At 53.0% G+C, this 24,269-nt stretch overlaps 1 protein-coding gene across 1 annotated transcript in view; it reads left to right on the forward strand.

Moving 5' to 3' along the window:
- Nucleotides 1-6: 6 nt before the first annotated feature.
- The window catches only part of CLMB (calcimembrin), a 44,454-nt gene continuing 20,191 nt past the window's right edge, over nt 7-24,269 (forward strand). Inside the window, exons 1-2 of the mRNA XM_017860598.1 lie at nt 7-89; nt 14,961-15,006. Of these exons, the coding sequence (XP_017716087.1) occupies nt 14,979-15,006 (28 nt within the window). The 5' untranslated portion in view covers nt 7-89; nt 14,961-14,978. The remainder of the gene's footprint in view (nt 90-14,960; nt 15,007-24,269) is intronic.

Genomic DNA, 24,269 nt, shown 5'->3' on the forward strand with positions numbered 1-24,269 from the left:
AGCCAGACCGCCGCCGCCACCACCAGCGCCCGGGCGGGCCTCGCGCGCCCCGGGCGCGGCTCCGCAGTGAGCCCACCAGGAAGGAAGCGGTGAGTGCCCCGCGCCTCGTGCCCGCCGCCCCTTCCCCGGGACGCCCGCCTTCCTCGAGCAACACGGCCCCTGCCGGGCGGCGATCACGCCCCGCAAGCTCCAGCCGCTGCAGGGGCGCGGCTCGGGGGGCCGTGGGGGACCCACGCGGGCCCGGGCGTCCCCCCAACTTCTTGTAGACTTTGCTGCGAAGACACAGGCTTTAGGAAACTTGGCCCGGCTCTGGCGGCGCTGGGCAACTTGCACCGGCCGTGGGGGTGTGTCCCCGCGCGGAAGCCTCTGGCCCCCACTCCCCACCGGCCACCCCGCACCGTCACGAGTTCCTTGGGAATGGACCAGAATGCCATTCCTGAGAGCTGGAAGGCAGCCCGGCGGGGGGCGGGGGCAGGAGGCCTCCCGAGGAACCATTTCCCCTCTATCGAGTATTTCCAAATCTATTATTTATGAACCGCCTCACTTAGGGGCCCCCCTGCGCTCCCAGGGCATCAAAGCATGTTTGCAACCGCAAAGGGCGACCCGTGTGGACGCACGCGCGCCTTCTCCTGGCTGGCTGAGGTCAGGCGGAACTGGGGGAGGCCTCAGTAAAAAGGGGCACCCGCAGCTCCCTCAGGGATAGGCGAAGGGCGGGGTCCGAGGGCGGCTGGGACTTCTCTCAGACCGTCTCTGGCTGCAGGGCCCAGATGGGATCAAGGGAAAATCAGTGCAGGCTGGACAGACTTTGGAGCCCGGAGGAAGAGGGAGGAAGGGAAGGTTGCGAGGCAAAGGCACTTCTGAGGTAGTGCAGGCCTCGGGGAACGAACGCCTCAATGTACAGGTGAGGAAACTGAGGCTCTGAGAGGCATACCCTGAGTCACAGGCTCTGGCGTTTCCTGCCTAGACCCCACCCACCCAACGCTGTGGCGAGGCCCCTGTCCTGGGCTGGGTTAACGCCAAAAAGCACCCTCACCTGTGCAGGCCACGCCCTCCTTGGGTTCTGCGCCCCCACCGCTGGGGACCGGGTCCTGTGGATGGGAGGAGGCCATTTATTTATGGAAACACTTAATCCCTCTGCCAGCCCCAAGGAGGCTGAAAGCTCACCACCTAATCTCCTCTCCCTGGAAGCGCCTTCCCATGCCGGTGGGGTGCACCCCAGACCCACGTAGGGTGTATTTTCCCAGCCCAAAGTGTAGGTCACCTCCAGAAACTTGGGAGCGTCCCCTCAGTGGACACTGAAAAAGAGAACAGTGATATTTCATGCTTACCGAGCACTCCTCGTGCACCAGACCCTGCGTTTTGTGTTTTAATCCCCTGACCAACTCTCCAACCAAATACTGTCAGCCCCGTTTTAAAGATAAGGAAACAGGGCCAGGCACAGTGGCTCACACCTGTAATTGCAGTACTTTGGGAGGCCAAAGCAGGAGGACTGCTTGAGGCCAGGAGTTTGAGACCAGCCTGGGCAACATAGTGAGACACCCCCCCCCCCACCCCCCGCTACAACAAATTTTTAAATTAGCTGGGTGTGGTGCATACCTGTAGTCTCAGCTACTTAGGAGGCTGAGACAGGAGGATTCCTTAAGCCCAAGAAGTCGAGGCTACAGTGAGCTATGATCATACCACTGCATTCCAGCCTGGGCAACAGAGGGAGACCCTGTCTCCTAAAAAAAAAAAAAAACCCAAAATTAAAAAATGAGGAAACAGAAGTTGGTAAAGGCAAAGTGACTGACGCAAGGTCACATGGCTAGAAAATGGCAAGGCCAGGGCTGGAACCCTGAGCCGTGGTACTGAATTGCTCTGAACTACAGTGGAAGCCAGGCTAGGCCTCTGGGCCTGCTGAGAATAATCCCCCATCATTAAAAAGATTAGTAAGTAGTGATGGGGCCCAGGCACAATGGCTCACACCTGTGATCCCAGTGTGTTGGGAGGGTGAGGCAAGAGCATCACTTGAGGCCAGGAGTTTGAGACCAACCTGGGCAACATAGTGAGACTCCTTTCTCTTAAAAAAAAAAAAAAATTAGTAAGAGGTTATAAACCAAAACAAAACAAAACAAAAAACTTGAAGTCTCCCAGTCATCTGAGTGGATCACTCCCCTCGGCTAAGGGCACTCCAAAGTTAACCTGAAAAGCTAGTTCAGGCCATCATGGGAAGTGGGGTCAGACATGCCTCATTATACTCTCTTCCTTTTTGAAATTCAGGCCCAGCTGACCAGCATTAACATCAGTGCAGACCTTCAGATTAATAGGAGAGTTCCTTTAAGTCTGATAAGAAACATGTACAATCTATTCTCTCTCAAGCCAAACCCCTTATGGTAACCCAGACATTCCTTTCTATTGGTTCCAGGTCTTTAGATAATAACTCTTTTGGGGTTTTTTGTTGTTTTTTCAGATGGAGTCTTGCTCTGTTGCCCAGGCTGGAGTGCAGTGGCATGATCTTACCTCACTGCAACCTCTGCCTCCCGGGCTCAAGCGATTCTCCTGCCTCAGCCTCCTGAGTAGCTGGGATTACATGCATGTGCCACCATGCCTGGCTAATTTTTGTATTTTTAATAGAGATGGGGTTTCACCCTGTTGGTCAGGCTGACCTCAAACTCCTGACCTCATGATCCTCCCGCCTCAGCCTCCCAAAGTGCTGGGATTACAGGCGTAAGCCACTGCACCCAACCCAAATAATAACTCTTCCAACCATTTGCCAATCAGAAAATCTTTGAATCTTCCTATGACCCAAAAGCCATGTCCCCCCATTCCCACCTACTCCCTGCTTCAGTTCTCCCACCTTTCCAGATGGAACCAATGTAAATCTTTCTTTTTCTTTCTTTTTTTTCTTTTTTTGGCAGGAAGACAGAGTCTTGCTCTGTTGCCCAGGCTGGAGTGCAGTGGTGCGATCTTGGCTCATTGCAAGCTCCGCCTCCCAAGTCCACGCCCTTCTCCTGCCTCAGCCTCCCAAGTAGCTGGGACTACAGACGCCCACCACCAAGCCTGGCTAATGTTTTTGGTATTTTTAGTAGAGACAGGGTCACCGTGTTAGCCAGGATGGTCTCGATCTCCTGACCTTGTGATCTGCCTGCCTCGGCCTCCCAAAGTGCTGGGATTACAGGCTTGAGCCACCGCGCCTGGCCTTTTTTTGTTTTTGTTTTTTTTGAGATGGAGTCTCGCTCTATCACCCAGGCTGGAGTGCAGTGATGCAATCTCGGCTCACTGCAAGCTCCGCCTCCCAGGTTCAAGCAATTCTCTACCTCAGCCTCCTGAGTAGCTGGGATTACAGGCGCCCACGCCACACCCGGCTAATTTTTTTGTATTTTTAGTAGAGACGGGGTTTCACCGTGTTAGCCAGGTTGGTCTCAATCTCCTGACCTCGTGATCCGCCTGCCTCGGCCTCCCAAAGTGCTGGGATTACAGGCTTGAGTCATCCTGCCCGGCCAATTTTTGTATTTTTTTGTGGAGACAGGATTTCACCATATTGCTCTGGCTGGTCTCAAAGCCCTCTTATTTTTTGGTAAATGTTTTTATTGACGTATAATGTACAGAAAGGTGCTTGAGTCCTAAGGTGTTCAGCTCTATTACTTCACAGTGGCCCAGAGACGTCAGTGGGCAAGTATTTTGCTGTGAGTCACATGGCTCATCCGTGGGAGGCCAAGCAGGTGGGGATTTCGGTGGGCCTTCTGCCCCCACCCCATCCTGTTTCGCTTCCTGCTGGTGAAGGCTTCCTGTGGGCCAGGTGGAGGTCCCAGCCACTCAGAGAGAGGCTCACTGTCCCTGCAGGACCGTGGCTAAGCTGAAGGCAGCCCTCCCTTTTGCACTCTGTGGACCAGGATGGAAGCACATGAATGCTTGCAGCATCACTTCCCAGCCCAGTTCCTTTGGCTGGAATTGCAGGAATTCTAGTCCTGCTGCAGAAAGAAAGTGGCTTTCCTAAAGAAGGAAGAAAAGCACCATGTGTGTCTGAGCCTGCTGGGAGCCCTGCTTGCAGTGTGACCAGGCCCAGAGAGCTGAAGAGGCTTACCCAGCCTCCCCCACCACCCTGCCCCACTGGGACTGCAGCCCACTCACCTGGCAAACAGTCACATTCCTCAGCTGTGACTCTTCTTCAGCCCTACCCTCTTCTGGGTCCTCCCAGGAGGTCTCTGTTAGGCAAGCAGGGCAAGGTGCCACCGTGACTCAGGACCTCCATGGGGTTACTCTGATTTCATCTGGGAGGTGGCTCTGCAGGAACCAGTTCATTCACTTTCCCTGTCTGGTTCTCCAGGTCCCCATCGGGGACAGCCAGACGTTAGAAACCAGATGACCTTGAATAGGGCGGTCAGATTCAGCAAATAAACACAAGGATAACTAAGTTATCCAGCTAAGTTTTTGTTGTTTTTGTTTGTTTGTTTGAGGTGGAGTCTCACTCTGCCGCCTAGGCTTGAGTGCAGCGGCATGATCTCCACTCACTGCAACCTCTATCTCCCAAGTTCAAGCAATTATCCTGCCTTGGCCTCCCTAGTAGCTGGGATTACAGGTGCCCTCTGCCACGCCCAGCTAATTTTTATATTTTTAGTAGAGATGGAGTTTCACCATGTTGGCCAGACTGGTCTTGAACTCCTGGGCTCAAGTGATCTGCCCACCGCCTCATCCTCCCAAAGTGCTGGGATGACAGGAATGAGCCAGCGCAACCAGCCCCAGCTAAGTTTAACTGCAGATAAACAAAGAAGAGTTTTTATGAGTGTGTCCCATGCGATAACTGGGCATCCTGTATTTTACCTAGTCACCTCTCTCTGACCACTTCCAGCTCTAGACTTGCATGAGTCTCTCCAGGGTGGGCCTATGTCATACCCTAGAGCTGAGCTTCTGTGATCCACAAAAGTGGTAACTGAAGGGAATCGGCAAACATTGGAGCCCGCTTTGAAAAGCAGGGTCCCTCCAGCCAGCGGGAGATTCTGTCCCTGATAGTCAGTGCACAACTTGGTTGCTTTTGACTTTATGAAAGAACACAGCATTTTGCTTTTCTGTTTGCGCTGAAAATCTGTAGAGGGCGAGCTGGCAAACAGTCATGTTGTGGGCTGGTAATTTGTGGCACCTGCCTTCAAGGCTGTTGCAAAAACAAACACAGCCAACATGGAAGTGGGACCTGTCCCTGGAGATGCTCTTGGCCTTAGAGAAGCTGTGTGGCATGCATGACATCTGATGTCCTTCTGTCTTGCTGCCCCGTAGGAGGGGGTGGACCTCTGCAGAGGAAGTCAGTTTTTTTTTTTTTTTTTTTTTTTTTTTTTTTGAGACAGAGTCTCGCTCTCTCGCCCAGGCTGGAGTGCAGTGGTGCAATCTCGGCTCATTGCAAGCTTTGCCTCCCAGGTTCACGCCATTCTCCTGCCTCAGCCTTCCGAGTAGCTGGGACCACAGGTGCCCAGCACCACACCTGGCTAATTTTTGTATTTTTAGTAGAGATGGGGTTTCACCATGTTAGCCAGGATGGTCTCAGTCTCCTGACCTCATGATCTGCCTGCCTCGGCCTCCCAAAGTGCTGGGATTACAGGCTTGAACCACTGCGCCCAGCCAGAAGTCAGTTTTTATAATTGTGCATCCTTGTCACCAGAGAGAATCCCGTGACCATTTGGCGACAGGGAGATTTTTTTTTTTTTCTTATTTTGAGATGGAGTTTCATCTTGCTGTCCAGGCTGGAGTGCAATGGCGCAATCTCGGCTCACCGCAACCTCCAACTCTCAAGTTCAAGCGATTTTCCAGGCATGCACCACCACGCCCGGCTAATTTTGTATTTTTAGTAGAGACGGGGTTTCTCTGTGTTGGCCAGGCTGGTCTCAAACTCCTGACCTCAGGTGATCTGCCCGTCTCGGCCTCCCAAAGTGCTGGGATTACAGGCTTGAGCCACCGCACCAGGCCTTAAATCTTTATTTTCTAGTTACAAAGATACGTGTTTTTGTTTGTAACAAACTCAAACAATCTAGAACTCCAGCGTGTGGAATAGAACACTGCAACCCATTTCAGTGATGTGGGCTTGGCTCTGGGGTCTGGCAGCCCAGAGCTGTAGCTTGCTAGCCCTGGGTGCTGGGAGTCGCTGGACATCTGTGAGCTCCAGCTCCTCATTTGTAAAACAGGATGGTGATCATGTTTATCCCTTAGGGCATTGTTCGGGTTCAGTGGCATCGTTTTTATAGCAAACTTGGCCCAGAATTTGGCACATTGAAAACAGTGGGGTATCTATCAGCTGATATTGTCATGATGATGATAATCAAGTTTAAGGTAAAAGTAGCTCCTCCCCATGGTTAGACAACTGTATGGCTTCTATTCAGACAGATGTAGAATCAAAGCTATAACTCCTCCTTCTCAGACATTTCAACTCATCTAAGCGGCCCTCTCCCGTGTAAGCATCTGTGGTCTCTGCAGGGGGCTGACCCTGGATCTCACGAAGTGGACAGGGCTCTCCACACTCCCACATAAATTCACCCCCAACACAACAGGCCACACTGTGGAACTGGAGCCACATAGTGGGGCTACCCTGGTGGTACCTAGTGGCAATCGCACTGATGACAATGATGAGGATGATGATGGTGAAGGTGGCAGCAACAATGATGACAGTGACAAGGATGATAACAGTAGTGAGGTGACAACTGTCTTAGTCCATTTGTGTTGCTGCAAAGGAATACCCACGGCTGGATAATTTGTAAAGAAAAGAGGTTCATGCCGGGCGCCGTGGCTCACGCCTGTAATCCCAACACTTTGGGAGGCTGAGCCAGGCGGATCACCTGAGGTCGGGAGTTCGAGACCAGCCTGACCAACATGGAGAAACCCCATCTCTACTAAAAATACAAAATTAGCCGGGTGTGGTGGCACATGCCTGTAATCCCAGCTACTCAGCAGGCTGAGTCAGGAAAATCGCTTGAACCCAGGAGACAGAGGTTACAGTGAGCCGAGATCGCACCATTGCACTCCAGCCTGGGCAAGAAGAGTGAAACTCTGTCTGAAAAAAAAAAAAAAAAAAAGGTTCCTTTGGCTCATGGTTCTGCATGCTGGACAGGAAACATGGCACCAGGATGGTGAGGGCCTCAGGCTGCTTCCACTCAAGGCAGAAGGTGAAGGGGAGCCACAGACATCATGTGGCAGGGAAAGTGCCAGGCTTTTTTTTTTTTTTTTTTTTTGAGACGGAATCTCGCTCTGTCACCCAGGCTGGAGTGCAGTGGCATGATCTCGGCTCATTGCAACCTCTGGCTCCTGGGTTCAAGCAATTCTCATTCCTCAGCCTCCTGAGTAAGTGGGATTGCAGGCGTGCACCATCATAGCCAGCTAATTTTTGTATTTTTAGTAGAGATGGGGTTTTGCCATGTTGGCCAGGCTAGTCTCAAACTCCTGACCTCAAGTGATCCACCCGTCTCAGCCTCCCAAAGTGCTGGGATTACAGGTGTGTGCCACCACGCCCAGCCACCAGGCTTCTTTTTAACAGCCAGCTCTTGCAGGAACCAATAGGGAACGAACTCATTCATTACTGTGAGGATGGCACCAAACACGCTGTTCATGAGGGATCGCCCCATGACCCAGACACCTCCCATCAGGCCCCACCTCCAATGCTCGGAATCAAATTTCAGCATGAGGTTTCGAAGGGACAAATATCCAAACTATATCAATAAGAACGATGAGAACAATGATGATAATGACGGAGAACGGTGGTGGTGATGATGAAATGATGGTGACAACTCTGTCCCAGGCCCTGTCCTGGACGCTGGTGATCGATGCCTGTTTGGCGGAGGAGGACACAGAGCCTAGGGGACCGAGCCCCAGCACCTCAGACTCGGGAAAGGACTTGCTTAAGGTGACACAGCTGCTCTAGACTCCCGATTCTTTCTCATCCCCTCAGCCAGTCCTGTGCCCACTGCCTTCGCGCTGTTGTGGGAGGGAGGCAGAAGCAGGATGACAATGAGGGCAACTGCAGGGACACTGAGGGGGGTGAGAAAACTTGCCGTGTGAAAACTCCATGCAGGAGTGCCACACACCCCACATCGAATTGCCCTATGTGGACGTGACCACCCTCAATGCTGCACCTGTCTGACCCTCACTGCGTCCTGCCCCCAGTGTCACCTGAATCCCGACTGGGGCTGCTCCTGGTCCCCCATCCTCTGGTTTGCTTCTTCCCTCCTTCCCTGCCTGCCTGCCTTCCTTCCCCTGTGTGTTTTGAGGTAGGGGTCTTTCAAGTTGCAAGACAGCTGCTCAGACAAAGCCTGTCAGTTCCAGACACCTCTTCTGGGAGGTGGTGCTGCCTGGCACGGCAAATACAGATCCTTTGCTCGGCCAGGGCCTGGCCCCAGGAACACATCTCCACCAAATCACAGAAGCTGCTAGGAGGAAAACGGTATCCGACACACATGCTGCCGCCTGCGTCCTGCCATGGGAGACCATAGTGGGGAGCCCAGCCATGCGCAGACTGTCATTGAGCTGCCCTGTCTCTTCTGGGTGTTGCCTTTCTTTCCTTGTTAAGCCTTTTTCTTGAAGCAGTTTCAAACTTAAAGAAGAGTTGTGAGAATATAAAGAGGCCCTGCAAATATCCTTCGCCAGAAATGAACATTTACCTACATGCGCGTTCTCATCTCTCCCTGCACATATTCGTGCATATCATTATTTTCCTGCTGAACAATTTGAGAGTTAAGTTATGGAAATGATGACTCTTGACCCCAAACGTGTCAGTGTGTATATATATATATATATATATATATTTTGAGGGTCTCACTCGCCCAGGCTGGAGTGCAGTGGCACAATCTCCGCTCCCTGAAACCTCCGCCTCCCAGGTATCTGGGATTACAGATGCCCACCACCATGCCTCCCTTTTTTTTTTTTTGAGACAGATTCTTGCTCTGTCCCCCAGGCTGGAGTGCAGTGGCGCAATCTCGGCTCACTACAAGTTCCACCTTCCAGGTTCACACCATTCTCCTGCCTCAGCCTCCCAAGTAGCTGGGACGACAGGCACCCACCGCCACGCCTGGCTAATATTTTGTATTTTTAGTAGAGACGGGATTTCACCATGTTAGCCAGGATGGTCTCGATCTCCTGACCTCATGATCCACCAGCCTCGGCCTCCCAGAGTGCTGGGATTACAGGCGTGAGGCACTGCGCCTGGCCACGCCTGGATAAGTTTTTGTATTTTTAGTAGAGATAGCGTTTCACCATGTTGGCCAGGCTGGTCTGAAACTCCTGAGCTCAGGTGATCTGCCTGCCTCGGCCTCCCAAAGCGCTGGGATTACAAAGCGTGAGCCACCATGCCCAGCCATCAGTGTAGATTTTCTAAGAGCAAGGACCATTTCTTTTTTTTTTTTTTATGAGACAGTCTCGCTCTTGTCGCCCAGGCTGGAGTGCAATCTCGGTTCACTGCAACCTCTGCCTTGTGGGTTCAAGCGATTCTCCTGCCTCATCCTCCCAAGTAGCTGGGATCACAGGTGCCTGCCACCACGCCTGGCTAATTTTTGTATTTTTAGTAGAGACAGGGTTTCACCATGTTGGCCAGGCTGGTCTCGAACTCCTGACTTCAGACGATCCACCTGCCTCGGCCTCCCTAAGTGCTGGGATTACAGGCGTGAGCCACTGCGCCCAGACGAGCAAGGACCATTTCTTAAAGAACACAGTACAATAATCAGAATCCAAAAATTTAATATTGACCCCAGACTGTTATCTAAAATACAGTTGTTTCCCTTCTGACCATTTTATTACTTATCTTCTCTTTTCTTTTTTGAGACAGGGTCTCGCTCTGTCTCCCAGGTAGTGCAGTGGCACAATCACGGCTCACTGCAGCCTCCACTTCCCAGGCTCAAGCGATCCTCCCACCTCAGCCTCCTGAGTAGCTGGGATTACAGGCATACGCCACCATGACTGATTAAATTTTGTTTTTTTTTTTGTAGAGATGGGGTTTCGCCATGTTGCCCAGGCTGAGCATTACTTTTGAAGCAAACACACCAGGATGTCATGCTCTCCTATCTCCCAGTCTCAACAGTAAACAACATCCCGCTGGTCTCGTGGTGGCGCCTCCCTGTGCCCCACAGCATTTTGTTCTTGTTGTTTTACTGGAGTATTTTTACAGCAAATTCCAGACATCATTCCATCTGCGAGGACTTCCGTACAGATTACTGGCTTTCAAAATCCACCGGGTGGGCTGCGATCAGTGCTGAACAAAGACAGGATAAAAGGGAATAGATGATAGAATCCGAGTATGTTTTGCAGGGCCGGTCCGCACTTCACTGGGATGTTTAGTCTATCTTCCCAGCAGCTGCCATCCGGGGAGGCTGGGAAGCCTGGCCAGCAGAGGCCCTGGGGCTCTGTGCAGCTTTCCCTCTGGCTTCTTTGTGGTTGATCCTGACGTCAGGGCTGCAGGACCCCTTGGCAAGGCTGGCGGCAGGAGAGCCAGCATGGGCACAATTGATAAGGGATGGAGATAAGGTCTGCTCCACCCTCCCCTGTTCCTGGAAGCTCTGTCCCCTGGGGACTCCAAGACTTTCCAGGTCTGCCTGGTCACTAAAAGCGTAGGCTCCACAGTCCAAAGTTCTGGCTCCAAATCCCTGCTCTGTCACTTGCTACCCAGATGACCTTAGGCAAGTTAACTAATTCCTCTGTGCTGTTTCCTGTTAGATGTTTCCTGTGAAATGGGACAGGAATGGTCCCAACTTCATGGGGTTGTTGTGAGGATTCACTGTATATGTATATGTATATGTATATGTATATGTATATGTATATGTATGTGTATAATATACATAAAAGGCTCTGAACAGTGCCGGGCCCATGGTGAGTGCCAGGAAATGTGTCTGTCACTCCCGCAGGCCTGGGCCCTCCGTCCCTCAGCCCGAGCCCCACTGCTTCGCTACCCCTCACTCCTCCTGTAGGGAAGGATTCTCTCTCCTGCATGTGAGAGTCCTGCAGGGAACTTTTAAAAATCTCAGTGCCAGGCCAGGCGCGGTGGCTCATACCTGAAATCCCAGCACTTTGGGAGGCTGAAGTGGGTGGATAACTTGAGGTCAGGCGTTCGAGACCAGCCTGGCCAACATGATGAAACCCCATCTCCACTAAACATACAAAAAATAAATAAATAAATAGCTGGGTGTCATGGTGCACCCCTGTAGTCCCAGCTACTCAGGAGGCTGAAACAGGAGAATCACTTGAACCTGGGAAGTAGAGGGTGCGGTGAGCCAAGGTTGTGTCACTGCACTCCAGCCTGGGCGACAGAGTGAGACTCCGTCTCAAAAAAAAAAAAAACTCAATGCCAGCCACACACCAGACCAATTGCCCCAGAATCTCTGGGGGTGGGACTCAGGCAGCAGTTTTGTTTGTTTGTTTGTTTGTTTGTTTGTTTTTTTGAGACAGAGTCTCGCTCTGTCACCCAGGCTGGAGTGCAGTGGCCAGATCTCAGCTCACTGCAAGCTCCGCCTCCCGGGTTCACGCCATTCTCCTGCCTCAGCCTCCCGGGTAGCTGGGACTACAGGCGCCGCCACCTCACCCGGCTAGTTTTTTGTATTTTAGTAGAGACGGGGTTTCACTGTGTTAGCCAGGATGGTCTCGATCTCCTGACCTCGTGATCCGCCCGTCTCGGCCTCCCAAAGTGCTGGGATTACAGGCTTGAGCCACCGCGCCCGGCCTGTTTGTTTGTTTTTAAAGAGACAGGCTCTTGCTTTGTCACCCAGGCTGGTGTGAAGTGGCACAATCAAGTTCAAGGTTCACTGCAGCCTCAACCTCCTGAGCTCAAGTGATCCTCCCGCCTCAGCCTCCTGAGTAGCTTGGACTACAGGCACAGGCCACCACGCTTGACTAATTTTTTTTTTTTGAATGTTTTATAGCTAGGGTGTCCAAACTTTTGGCTTCTCTGGGCCACATTGGAAGAAGAATTGTCTTGGGCCACACATAAAATACACTAATGATAGCTGATGAGCTTAAAAACAAAAAATCGCAAAAAAAATTCATAATGTTTTAAGAAAGCTTACAATTTGTGTTAGGCCACATCAAAGCCGTCCTGGGCTGCAGGCGGCTGGAAGGCTGCGGGTTGTACAAGCTTGTTTTTTTGTTTTAGAGACAGAGTTTGGCTCTTATTGCCCAGGCTGGAGTGCAATGGCATGATCTTGGCTCACTGCAACCTCCACCTCCCAGGTTCAAGAGATTCTCCTACCTACGCCTTCCAAGTAGCTGGGATTACAGGCACCCACCACCACACCCAGCTAATTTTTTGTATTTTTAGTACAGATGGGGGTTCCACCATGTTGGCCAGGCTGGTCTCGAACTCCTGACCTCAGATGATCTGTCCACCTTAGCCTCCCAAAATGCTAGGATTACAGATGTGAGCCACTGCACCTGGCTGTAAGCTTGTTTTATAGAGACGTGGTCTTCTTATGTTGCCTAGGTTAGTCTTAAACTCTTGGCCCCAAGCGATCCTCATGCCTCAGCCTCCCAAAGTGCTGGGATGACAGCTGTGAGTTACCTAATCCGGAAGAAGCAGTATTTTGTAAAGCTCCTGGGTGATGTGCGGACGCTGCAGGGCCCAGTTCTTCTTGGCTGTAGTGTGGATGCAGGTTCTGAGTGGGCAGGGCCAGCTCAGGGCCTGAGACTCTGCAGGCACAGCTCCCAGGAAGCTTGTGCTGCTGTTCCATGGGCCATTCTGGGAACAGCAAGGCCCTGGAGAAAAGGCCTAGCTGGAAACCTCAACCTCCTTTCCCTCCCTCGCTGTCATAAGGGACGGCAGCAGCTGACGTTGCTCAGACTTTTCCTCTGTTCCCAGCACAGATCACCTCCCGACACTCGGTCCTCGCTGCTGCTCAATGAGACCATTATGTGCCTCATCCCTTTTTAAAAAAAAAATCTTTTTTTCTCGAGATGAATTCTCACTCTGTCACCCAGGCTGCAGTGCAGTGGCGCAATCTCAGCTTACTACAACCTCCACCTACGGGTTCAAGTGATTCTCCTGCCTCAGCCTCCCGAGTAGCCGGTATTGCAGGCACCCACCACCATGCCTGGCTCATTTTTTTACTTTTAGTAGAGATGGGGTTTCACCATGTTGGCCTGGCTGGTCTTGAACTCCTGATCCACTTGCCTTGGCCTCCCAAAGTGTTGAGATTACAGGCTTGAGCCACTGTGCCTGGCCACCTCATCCCATTTTAAAGATGAGGAAAGTGAAGTCTTGAGATAAACTCTCCGTGGTCACATGGCTGGGACCTGGCCCAGCTGGTGCAGTGGGGAAGCTCCAGAGACCACTCCTAAGTTGGAATGGCCACCTTTCATACGCAGCTGACCCAAGCCTGTTCCATCAGTATCTCTCGCTCTCCCTGTCTTCCCCAGGCCCTCAATCTATGTCCTGGTGGTATCTCCCACCCATGTCTTACTAGCTCCACCTGGACTTCCAGCTCCCTGTCCTCCAAACTCTTCCTGACCTGCCATCTTCACATTCACCTCCCCGATTTCTGGCCCAGAGCAAGCATCTCTGACCTCAGAGGCACAGGAATCCCTGGGACCTTGTGTGCCTGGTTGGACCTGAGCTGCTGCCTTGCTCCCCAGCCTCCGGGTTGCTGATGCTACCAGTCCACCAACAGCCTGCAGACGAGGGCCAGGCCTGGGGTCTCCTCACAGGCCCTAGCCACACACCTTTCTAGAAAGCAGACTTGCTCCTTGGCATCCTCAGAATAAGCTCTTAACTCCAAACCAGCCCCGAAAACCCCAGGTCCAACCCATCTTTGGTTTCTCCCCACCTGTTCTTGCCTGACCTCCTACCCCCTGGGGCTCCTCCCGTGGACTGTGCCTTTATCTTCCTCTGGACCTCTGCACACTACAGGCCCCTGTGGGGTGGGGCTCCAGCCTGGGGATCAGGACAGTCCTGGGTTCGAGTGTCAGCTCCACAGTCCCTAGCAAGCTGGTAGCCTCAGGCAGGTGCCACAACCTCTCTGAGCCCTGATTTTTGTGTCTGTGAAGTGGGGACAGTAATAGTACCTTGCGGGGCTGTTACTGAGGAATGAGTGTCCAGAGCACGCGGGGGCCCCGCACCACTGGCTGCTGCTTTTATTTTTCAATTGCTCAGAACTCAGGATGCCTCATGTCACAGGAACATCATGACAACACTGGTTGGGACAATTCTAATACCCCGTGGGCTGGGGGCCACACGGCCTCTATAGCTCAGGCTGTCAGATCTCCAAACAACCTGCATTAGGGAAAAAAAAAATGGCAGCATTAGAACGGGAGGTGCGGCCGGGCGCGGTGGCTCAAGCCTGTAATCCCAGCACTTTGGGAGGCCGAGACGGGCGGATCACGAGGTCAGGAGATTGGGACCACCCCGTCTCTACTAAAAAATACAAAAAACTAGCCGGGCGAGGTGGTGGGCGCCTGTAGTCCCAGCTACTCGGGAGGCTGAGGCAGGAGAATGGCTTAAACCCGGGAGGCGGAGCTTGCAGTGAGCTGAGATCCGGCCACTGCACTCCAGCCTGGGCAACAGAGTGAGACTCCGTCTCAAAAAAAAAAAAAAGAAAAAACGGGAGGTGCACTGCCATGGGGGCCTCTGGGCCACCCCTGAGCCCTGGTTGGCAGGTCTTCACATCTCTGCAGCTGCAGCCGTCCTGTGAAAGGAAAGGCTTGGCGGTGTCGGTTCCCCATGATCAGTTCACTGCAGCCTCCGCCTCTTGGGTTCAAGTGACCTCACAGAGCCAGGGCTGCAGACGCTGCCTTGGCTTCCTGTATATTTAACTTTGAGGCACCCGTTAAGTTTTTTCCACCAGCACAGACTCCATCTTTGAGCAAATCCAGCCCAGATGTAGTTGACAGGTGGCGTGACCTGGAGGCCGGTGGTTTCTCTCCACCACAACCTCCTGTTTTGCACTCGTCAGGGCCAGGGGTGGGGGCCTGGCCGCACGTGGCCAACACAAACAAGTTGTGCCCGCCCCCCTCTGAGCGCTCTCCTCTCTCCACAGGCCTGCAGAGGCGCCAGCATGGGGCTTAAGATGTCCTGCCTGAAAGGTAAGGCCTGCAGCTCTGCCCCCACCAGCTCTCATGGCAGGGGTGGGCTGGGCTGGGGTCAGGGCGGAGAGGAGATGAAGCCCTCTGCCCTGCAGAGAGAGCGGGGCACCATCCCTTAAAGCAGTCCTGTACACAGCAGGTACCCTAAAAATGCTTGTCATGACTCTGAGCACCCCCCCCCAAGGCCTTCCATTTCACTAGCAGTGAGTGACTGGGAAGGTGGCAGTGCCCTGCGGCCTCAGTTTCCCCCTCAGGGGGCCTAATCCCAGGCTGTGGAGAGTGAGGGAGGAGGACCTTTGCGAAGGAGCCAGGCACACGCTGGGCTGTTTTTTTTCCCGAGGACACACCCGGGGCCTGTTATCACCCAGACAGGAGGTCCAGCGTCCAGGTGCTGGGAGAGAAGGCCAGCAGGAGAAAGTTCTAGAAGGACACAAAACCACTGAAGGGTGTTGTGGGTGTTGGCGAAGGTGGCCCAGACTTCTGTCCTGTGTGTGGATGACCCTGGGGCAGACCAATGCGTCAGGAGACCTCCCATCCCAAGTCCATTGCTGCCGCCTCTTCTTTACCTTGGTGACAGTTGCTTTGGTCTCCCCAGCCAAAAATCTGGGAGTCACGTGGGCAGCCCCCGGTCCAGACCCAGCATGCCCGCCTGCTCTGACTTGCGGCCCCGCTGCCTGAGACCGACTCTGGCTCCAGGTGTCCCATGGCCAGCAGTTTGAGGGCCGGGCTCCTAGCCTGCCCCAGGGCCACCTGCCTGACCCCAGCAGCCCCTTCCAGGCAGAGGTCACCTACACACCTGGAGAGGTGGTCAGGAGCTGAGCCAGACCTGCAGTCAGCCTGCATTGTGTGAGTTGTGGCCTCACCAATGCCTCTGTAAGACCTAGATCAAGAGCCTCAGTTTCCTTATCAGTAAAATGGGGATCATGGCGGACCGGTCTCAGGTCACCAGGGGCACCAGAGCAGGGCCTGGCGCACCCTGGCGGTGGCTGCTCTTAATTAATTGTATTATTTCCTTCGTCAAATTCACCAGGCTCTATAGCCCATCCTTTGGGTTTAGGCAGGCTTAGGGCTTTTGGATGCAAGCTACAGAAGCGGATACTGGTTAACAAGGAATTTACTGGAAAGCTGAGGGGAGCCCACAGGAAGAGTGAAGTAAGGAGGAATGAAAAGGTCCCTGCTGGGAGCCGGGATGAATGGACCACCTTTTAGTTTCCCAGGCTGGGAGGAATCCGCTCCAGGAGAGCATCTGATTGGCCCAGCTTAGGCCTTAGGCCCGCCCCCTTGGCGTGGAGGGAGGTGCATCTTGATTGACAGCTCCTCCAAGACTGCTTGCAGAGAGATTGGTTCCCATGGTGAAAATCGGGGTGTCCTTTGCTAAGCGGGATGGGATGCCAGACAGACACAAACAGCCCACGTCCCCTCCAGGGCCTGGCTTCCTCTGAGAGTGCAGCCTGACCCCATAGAGGAGCAGGGAGATGTTTGTCGAATGAGTATCTGTGCGTGGCTGAGGTTGATCCAGCGGCAGACAGTGGTTGAGAGGGTCAAGCCTGAACCCTTGAAACTTGAGGACTTTTCTTCCCTTTGACATGAGTTTCCCAGTTCCTGGCACAAAGTAGGCATTGAGGACACTTTTCTCTAAAAAATAATATGTATCACATAAAACTTACCGTTTTAACCATGAAGTGTACAAGTTAGTGGCATTAAGCACGTTCACAATGTTGTGCAACCATCACGCCACCCATCTTCAGAATGAAGGTTTCATCATCTCCAACTGAAACTCTGTCCCCATTAAACACTAACTCCCCATTCCCTCCCCCAGCCCTTGGCAGCTACCATTCTACTTCCCGTCTCTAGGAATCTGCTCTAAGGACCTCGTGTCAGTGGAATCATCCAGCATTTGTCATTTTGTGTCTGGCCTCCGTCGCTCAGCGTGGCGTTTTCTAGGCTCATCCACATGGAGGCGCGCGTCACTGCTTCATTCGTTTTCACGGCTGAATACTACTCCACGATGTGGACAGACCACATTTTCTTTATCTGCTTCAATGATGGACACTGGGTTGTTTCGACCTTTTGGTGATTGTGTCAGGACATCTTTGACAAAGAAACCGGGCCCCCTGGAGGTGTCTCTGGGACCACTTTTCTTCCAGCCCAAGGCTGAGGCTTGATCAGGAAGGTAGACCAAGACTCTGCAGATCCTGACAGTGCCTGGGAAATGCACTCTGACTCCACCCACCCCCGGCCCCTCATGAGTGAAAGCACAGGCAGCCAGCTCAGGGCTCCCGGAGCTGGGAGCTTTTAAAAGGACCACCTTCCTGTCGGCCCTAGAGCTGCTAAGTGCTGGAATGGCACCTGCCCCAAGTTAGGCTTGTCCATCTATTTTTCATGGCTGGCTTTGGTTCTGCCGGCCCCTGCCCACCCCACCTGCCCAGCCTGGGTCTCTGAAGGTGATGAGGCCCGCACAAGCATGGTGGTGACTCAGGGAATGGGGAGTAGGGGGGCCAGAACTCTTTTTTTTTTTTTTTTTTTTTTTGAGACAGTCTCACTGTGTCACCAGGCTGGAGTGCAATGGTGCAATCTCAACTCACTGCAACCCCCGCCTCCTCCCGGGTTCAAGCAATTCTCCTGCCTCAGCCTCCTGAGTAGCTGGGATTACAGATGCCTGCCACCACGCCCAGCTCATTTTTGTATTTTTAGTAGAAACGGGGTTTCACCATGTTGGCCAGGCTGGTCTCCAACTCCTGACTTTATGTGATCCGCCTGCCTCGGCCTCCCAAAGTGCTGGGATTACAGGCGTGAGCCACCACGCTCGGCCCGGAGAGAAACATTTTAACTCAACATTTGAAGTAGCCAGGAACTCTGTAACATGGGATCTTACTGTCCTAAGGCTGCTGTAAGAGATTACCCCAAACTAGGTGGCTTAAAACAGGAATTTATTCTCTCTCAGTTCTGGAGGCCAGAGATGTGACACCCAGGTGTGAGCAGGGCCTCGTTTCTTCTGGAAGATCTAGGGAGGCTCCTTCCTGCCAAGTTCCTGGTGGCACCAGCCATCCTTTGGTTTGTGGCCGCTTAGCTCCAGCCTCTGCCTCGAGGCACATGGCTTTCCTCTTCTGTCTTCCCTNTTTTGAGACAGTCTCACTGTGTCACCAGGCTGGAGTGCAATGGTGCAATCTCAACTCACTGCAACCCCGCCTCCTCCCGGGTTCAAGCAATTCTCCTGCCTCAGCCTCCTGAGTAGCTGGGATTACAGATGCCTGCCACCACGCCCAGCTCATTTTGTATTTTAGTAGAAACGGGGTTTCACCATGTTGGCCAGGCTGGTCTCCAACTCCTGACTTTATGTGATCCGCCTGCCTCGGCCTCCCAAAGTGCTGGGATTACAGGCGTGAGCCACCACGCTCGGCCCGGAGAGAAACATTTTAACTCAACATTTGAAGTAGCCAGGAACTCTGTAACATGGGATCTTACTGTCCTAAGGCTGCTGTAAGAGATTACCCCAAACTAGGTGGCTTAAAACAGGAATTTATTCTCTCTCAGTTCTGGAGGCCAGAGATGTGACACCCAGGTGTGAGCAGGGCCTCGTTTCTTCTGGAAGATCTAGGGAGGCTCCTTCCTGCCAAGTTCCTGGTGGCACCAGCCATCCTTTGGTTTGTGGCCGCTTAGCTCCAGCCTCTGCCTCGAGGCACATGGCTTTCCTCTTCTGTCTTCCCTTCTCTTTTAAGGACAACTGTCATTTGCTTTAGGGCCCACCCTATTCCAGGATAATCTCATCCCAAGATCCTTAACTCAATTATATCTGCAGGGCTGCACGGTGGTACATGCCTGTAATCCCAACACTTTGGGAAGCTGAGGCAGGAGGATCTCTTGAGCCCAGGAGTTCAAGACCAGTCTGGGCAACATCACAAAACCCCATCCCTACAAAAAATACAAAAATTATCTGGGAATGATGGCGTGCACACCTGTAGTCCCAGCCACTTGGGAGGCTGAGGTGGGAGGATCCATTGAGCCCAGGAAGTCAAGGCTGCAGTGAACCATGATCACATGATCATACTGCACTCCAGCCTGGGTGACAGAGCCAGACCCTGTCTCAAAAAAAAAAAAAAAGACATCACAAAGACCCTGTTTTCAACAATGTTAGATTCCCACTCATAGGTTCCGGTTAGGTGTGTCTTTTGGAGCGGGCACCGTTCAGCCCTGGATACAATTACGCTCACTCCCTGGGGCCTCAACACTGCATGCTGCCCAGGGCACCAGGAGGAGGGACCCGCCAGGACCCTGGCCCTCTGCCTCTGCTCTAGCCCTGCAGCCTGGCCAGGGACTCAGACCCACCCAGTTTCCAGGTGACCCTCCTGTACCGTGCCCTCAGCTCCAGGCCTCCCTGGGTTCAAATCCCAGCTCTGCCCCTTACCAACGGTTTGGCCTTGGAGCAGGGCCAGTTTCACGGGCATGTGACCTCTGCAGCTGCACAGGCCCCATGCTCAGTTTAATGCTCTTAATGCGTATTGAACAATGGGCCTCACACGTTCATTTTCCACTGAGCCCCGCAGATTACACAGTGGCTCCTGCCTTGGGGCAAGTGACCTTGTCTCTCTAGGCCTCAGCTTCCTCTGGGGTAAACTGAGGCATCCTGCATCCAGCCCACAGGTTTTACTGAGCGCTGGGTTCTGGAGAGGACTTGAAGAATCGTAAAGACAGGACTCTGCCCAAGGGCATACTATCTAGAGCCACACCATCCAGTAGAAATAGATTTTAACGTTTCTAGCAGTCCCATGAATAAGGTAAAAAGAAACGGGTATAATTACTTTTAATATGTTTTATTTAATTCAGTGTATTCCAGACATCATTTCAATGAGTGGGGTCCAGTTCACTGGTCTGGGAGGTTCAGTCAGCTGATTGGGGTAGGGATGGGGGGGCGTTCAGTTGTCTAGGGGAGTTAGTTTTATGGTTTGGGGGATTTCGTTGTCTGGTCTGGAGGTTTAGTTGTCTGGTCTGGGGGGGATTGTCTCGTATGGGGAGGTTAGTTGGCTGATCTAAGGGGTTTAAGTTGTCTGGTCTGGGAGTTACTCGGCTGGGCTGGGGGCTTTACTTGGCTGGTCTTGGGGGGTTGATTGGCTGGTCTAATAGGGTTTACCTGTCTTGTGTGGGGGTTAATTGGCTAATCTGGGGGTCCAGTTGGCTGGACTGGGGTTACTTGGCTGGTCTGGGGTTACTTGGCTGGTCTGGGGTTCAGTTGGCTGGTCTGGGGTTATTTGGCTGGGCTGGGGCTTTACTTGGCTGGTCTTGGGGTTTAGTTGGCTGGTCTGGGGTTTAGTTGGCTGGTCTGGGGTTTAGTTGTGTGATCTGGGGTTTAGTTGTGTGATCTGGGGTTTGATTGACTGATGTGGGGTTCAGTGGCTGGTCTGGGGTTCAGTTGGCTGATGTGGGGCTCACTTGCCTGGTCTGGGGGATTTAGTTTGCTGCCCTCCTTTCTCTTCCCCTCCAGTCTGGGAATCTCTCCCTCTAGAACCAAAGTAGGCTTTCTGAGCCAGGAGGCACCTTGGCAGTCGTCTTGCAAAGTCTTACATTACATATAGGGAAACTGAGGCCCAAGGAGAGGAAGTGACCAGCTACGGTCACACCAACTAGAAATGAGACATGGGCTCCTCTAGGGAGGCGGCTCCGAGACCTGTTCTTATTCCCTTAAGAGGCGTGGTTATGGGAGGCATGGTTACAGGAGGTGTGGTTATGGGGGCGTGGGCTGAGCCCACTCAGTAGAGTGTGAGGCATGGTTACGGGAGGCGTGGTTACGGGAGGCGTGGTTACGGGAGGCGTGGTTACGGGAGGCGTGGTTACGGGAGGCGTGGGCTGAACCCACTCAGCAGAGTGTGAGGGTCACAGTGGGTATGACATTCTTCCCTGCGGGCTTCATCTCACCGACTCTGACCAGCCACAGCCCCAGCCCTCGCCACCTCCTCCTTCCTCAGCTCCCCCATGGGCTCTGAGGCTGTGTAACTGCCCAGGAAGACACAGGCCCCTTCCCTATTGGGCTGGCTTTGTGTCGATGGCACCCAACGTGGCTGGCTGGGATGGGGTCCGCCCACTGCTGGGCTGGCTTCCGTCTCTACCGTGTGGGACTGTCCGGTGGCTGCTGTGACAAATGACCACACACTGGGGGTTTAAAACAGCAATTTTTATTCTCTCATGGTTCTGAAATCGGCCCTGGCAGGGCCACCCTCCCTCCTCAGCCCCAAGTGAGGAACCTTTCTGCCTCTTCCAGCTTCTGGTAGCTTCAGGCATCCTGGATCCAGTCTCTGCCTCCGTCTTCACGTGGCCTTCCTCTCTTCATGTTGCCCTGCATTCAACCTCCCTCTCCTCCTCTTGTAAAGACACCAGGCATTGGATTTAGAGCCCCTCCGCCCCCAAATCCAGGATGAGCTCATCACGAGATCCTCAACTAATTACATCTGCAAAGACCTCATTTCCAAATAAGGTCACATTCTGAGGTTCTGGGTTGATGTGAATTTGGGGGACTCGATTCAGTCCCCATCAAGTCATTTCACCTCTGAGCTTCCCCTGTGGGGGGCAGGAATGTGCTTCTCCTGTCTGGCAACAAAGACTCCGCCCAAGGGTGGTAGATATCGAGAGGGTGGCATAGGAGGAACACAGCTGTGCCAACACCCCTTTGTTTCCGAGTCCAAAGGAGAGGGGCTGCAGCGGCACCCCTTAAGCAGAGTCCCTCTGCTCAAGGGCCTTGCCGTGGCGACTGTGACCAATGGGAGTGTCCCACAGGCCAAAGAACATCTCCCTCGTGCCTCACCCTATAAAGACTGGCACATGCCAGCATCAACAGGAGCTGGGCACAGCCACCCTCATCACAGCTGAACTCTACAGATGGGGAGACTAAGGCACAGGGGATCTCTCACTGGCTCAAGGCCACATGGCCAGTTAGGAGAGGTTGGCTCTACAGACAGAAGGGGAACGAGGGAGTCGTCTCCTTGGTTCCTAAGTGCTCCTTCACCAGGCTCCAGCAGGGCAGCACAACCAAGGAAATGACGTGGTCCTGCTGCGTGGTTCTCAGTGGGGTCCGGGACCTTCTGCATAGGCATCACTTGGGAACCAGTCAGACCATCAGATTCTCAGGACCCACTGGATCAACTGAGTCAGGAACTCAGGGTTTTCAACACGTCCTCTGGGGGAATTCCAGTGGCTGTGTACTTTTGAGGACCACTGGCAAAATGGCTCTGGAGTCAGAGATCCAAGTTCATGTTCTGGGTCAGCCTCTGACTGACTGCAACTTTGTGCAAGTCACTTCCCGTGCCCAGGCCTCAGTTTCTGTGTCTGTAAGATGGAGCGGCAGCTGGGAAGCTCTCCTGGGTCAGGTGTCGAGAGTTTTCTGAGATAGGCACTAAAGATGGTACCCAAGGAGCCTTTACACATTCCTGCTATGGAGGTAGTTGCAGGTGTGTGGGGGCCTCCGCAAGAAGAGTTAAACTGCAGGCATGGGCTTTCCCGCTAGAGTAGCTGGCTGAGATGTCAGGGCTACCTGGGAGGACCCCTGTGGTCTTTGAGGTTCTGCGGGGGGACGTCAGCTCCAGCCTGGGTTAACTCCAGCATCACCATGGATACCGGCTCCTGGGAACCAGACTGGCCCCAGCAACTGTCCTGGGGAAGGTCCCTTAGGGCTGCCTGGGGCTTGGTGGGAGAGATGAAGGCTTTCTCCTGGGTTGGTAGTTTGTCATTGGTTTTTTTAAATAGACTTGATTTTGTAGGACAGTTTTAATTTACAGAAAAATTAAAAAGATAGTACAGACAGTTCCCACATACCCCACACTAGTTTCCGCTGTTATTAACATCTTATGCTCACACGGTCCACTCATTACAGCAAACCAATCAATACAAATCCATTGTTCTTTATTACTATTTTATTTATTTGTATACCTATTTATTTATATTTTTGAGACAGGATCTCACTCTCTGTTGCTCAGGCTGGAGTACAGTGGCACAGTCACAGCTCACTGCAGCCTTGATCTCTGGGGCTCAAGTAATTCTCCTGCCTCAGCCTCCCAAGCAGCTGGGACTATAGGTGTACAACGCTATGCCCAGCTAATTTTTTTTTTTTTTTTTTTTTTTTTGTAGAGAAGGGGTCTTGCTTAAACTCTTAACTTCAAGCCTTGACCTTCCAAAGTGCTAGGATTATAGGCATGAGCCACCGCACCTGGCCAGATCCATTCTTATTAACTAATATCCACACTTTTTGTTTTTTTGAAATAGGGCCTGGCTCTGTTGCCCAAGCTAGAGTGCAGTGGCACAACCTCAGCTCACTGCAACCTCCATCTCCTGGGCTCAAGCAATTCTCCCACCTCAGCCTCCCAAGTAGCTGGGACTACAGGCAAGCGCCACCACACCCGGCTACTTTTCTTGCATTTTTAGTAGAGATGGGGGTTTTACCATGTTGCCCAGGTTGGTCTTGAACTCCTGGGCTCAAGCTATCCTCCTGCCTCAACCTGCCAAAGTGCTGGGATTACAGGCATGAGCCACTGCGCCCGGCTAGATCCGTTATTATTAACTAATGTCCACATGATTCCAATTTCCCGCATACATTTTTTCTGTCACAGGATCCCACATGGCATTTAGTTGTCACACCTCCTTAGGCTCTTGGCTGTGACAGTTTCTCAGACACTTCTCGTTTTTGTGCAGCCCCCTGGCTGCCAGGCATGGCTCTGACTCCCTCGCTCGGGGGGCTGAGCCTGGGAGTGGTTGGTGGTTGGCTGTCATGGCGCCCATTTTCCTGATTTGCCTTCAGAGACTTGCGTCTAGCCCCTGGTTCAACCCAAAACCCAGAATCCCTCCATATGGCCCCGTGACAATGTGAATGCCTGGCTCTGCTGGCGGACAGCTTGCAGGCCAGAATTGCATGAGAGACTGTTCCTCCCACAAACCTTTATTGTGTCCCTGCACTGGGTGCTGGCCCAGGTCCCAGGGCTACAGGGATGAACAAGGCGGTGTGGTCCCGGCCACTGGAATGTACAGAGGTGAGGAATGACCGTAATGCTAACTCAGTGCTGGATGGAAGCTAGCGCCTGCCTACCCAGGGTTGCTAGGGGTGGCATCACCCAGGAAGCACCCCAGCCTAAAGAGCTGGCCTGGTACAGAGCGGGGAAGGGACGGCTGTTCTTGGTAGCAGAAACTCATGGGCATGGACTGGGAAGCAAGCAGGAGCCTGGCGTGCATGGTGGAGGAACTGGAGGGACCACAGCGCCAGAGAAGATGGGAATGGCCAGCTGAAG

Source organism: Rhinopithecus bieti, unplaced genomic scaffold (assembly GCF_001698545.2).
Source record: "Rhinopithecus bieti isolate Rb0 unplaced genomic scaffold, ASM169854v2 scaffold_1618, whole genome shotgun sequence".
In the NCBI taxonomy this organism is placed as follows: Eukaryota; Metazoa; Chordata; class Mammalia; order Primates; family Cercopithecidae; genus Rhinopithecus; species Rhinopithecus bieti.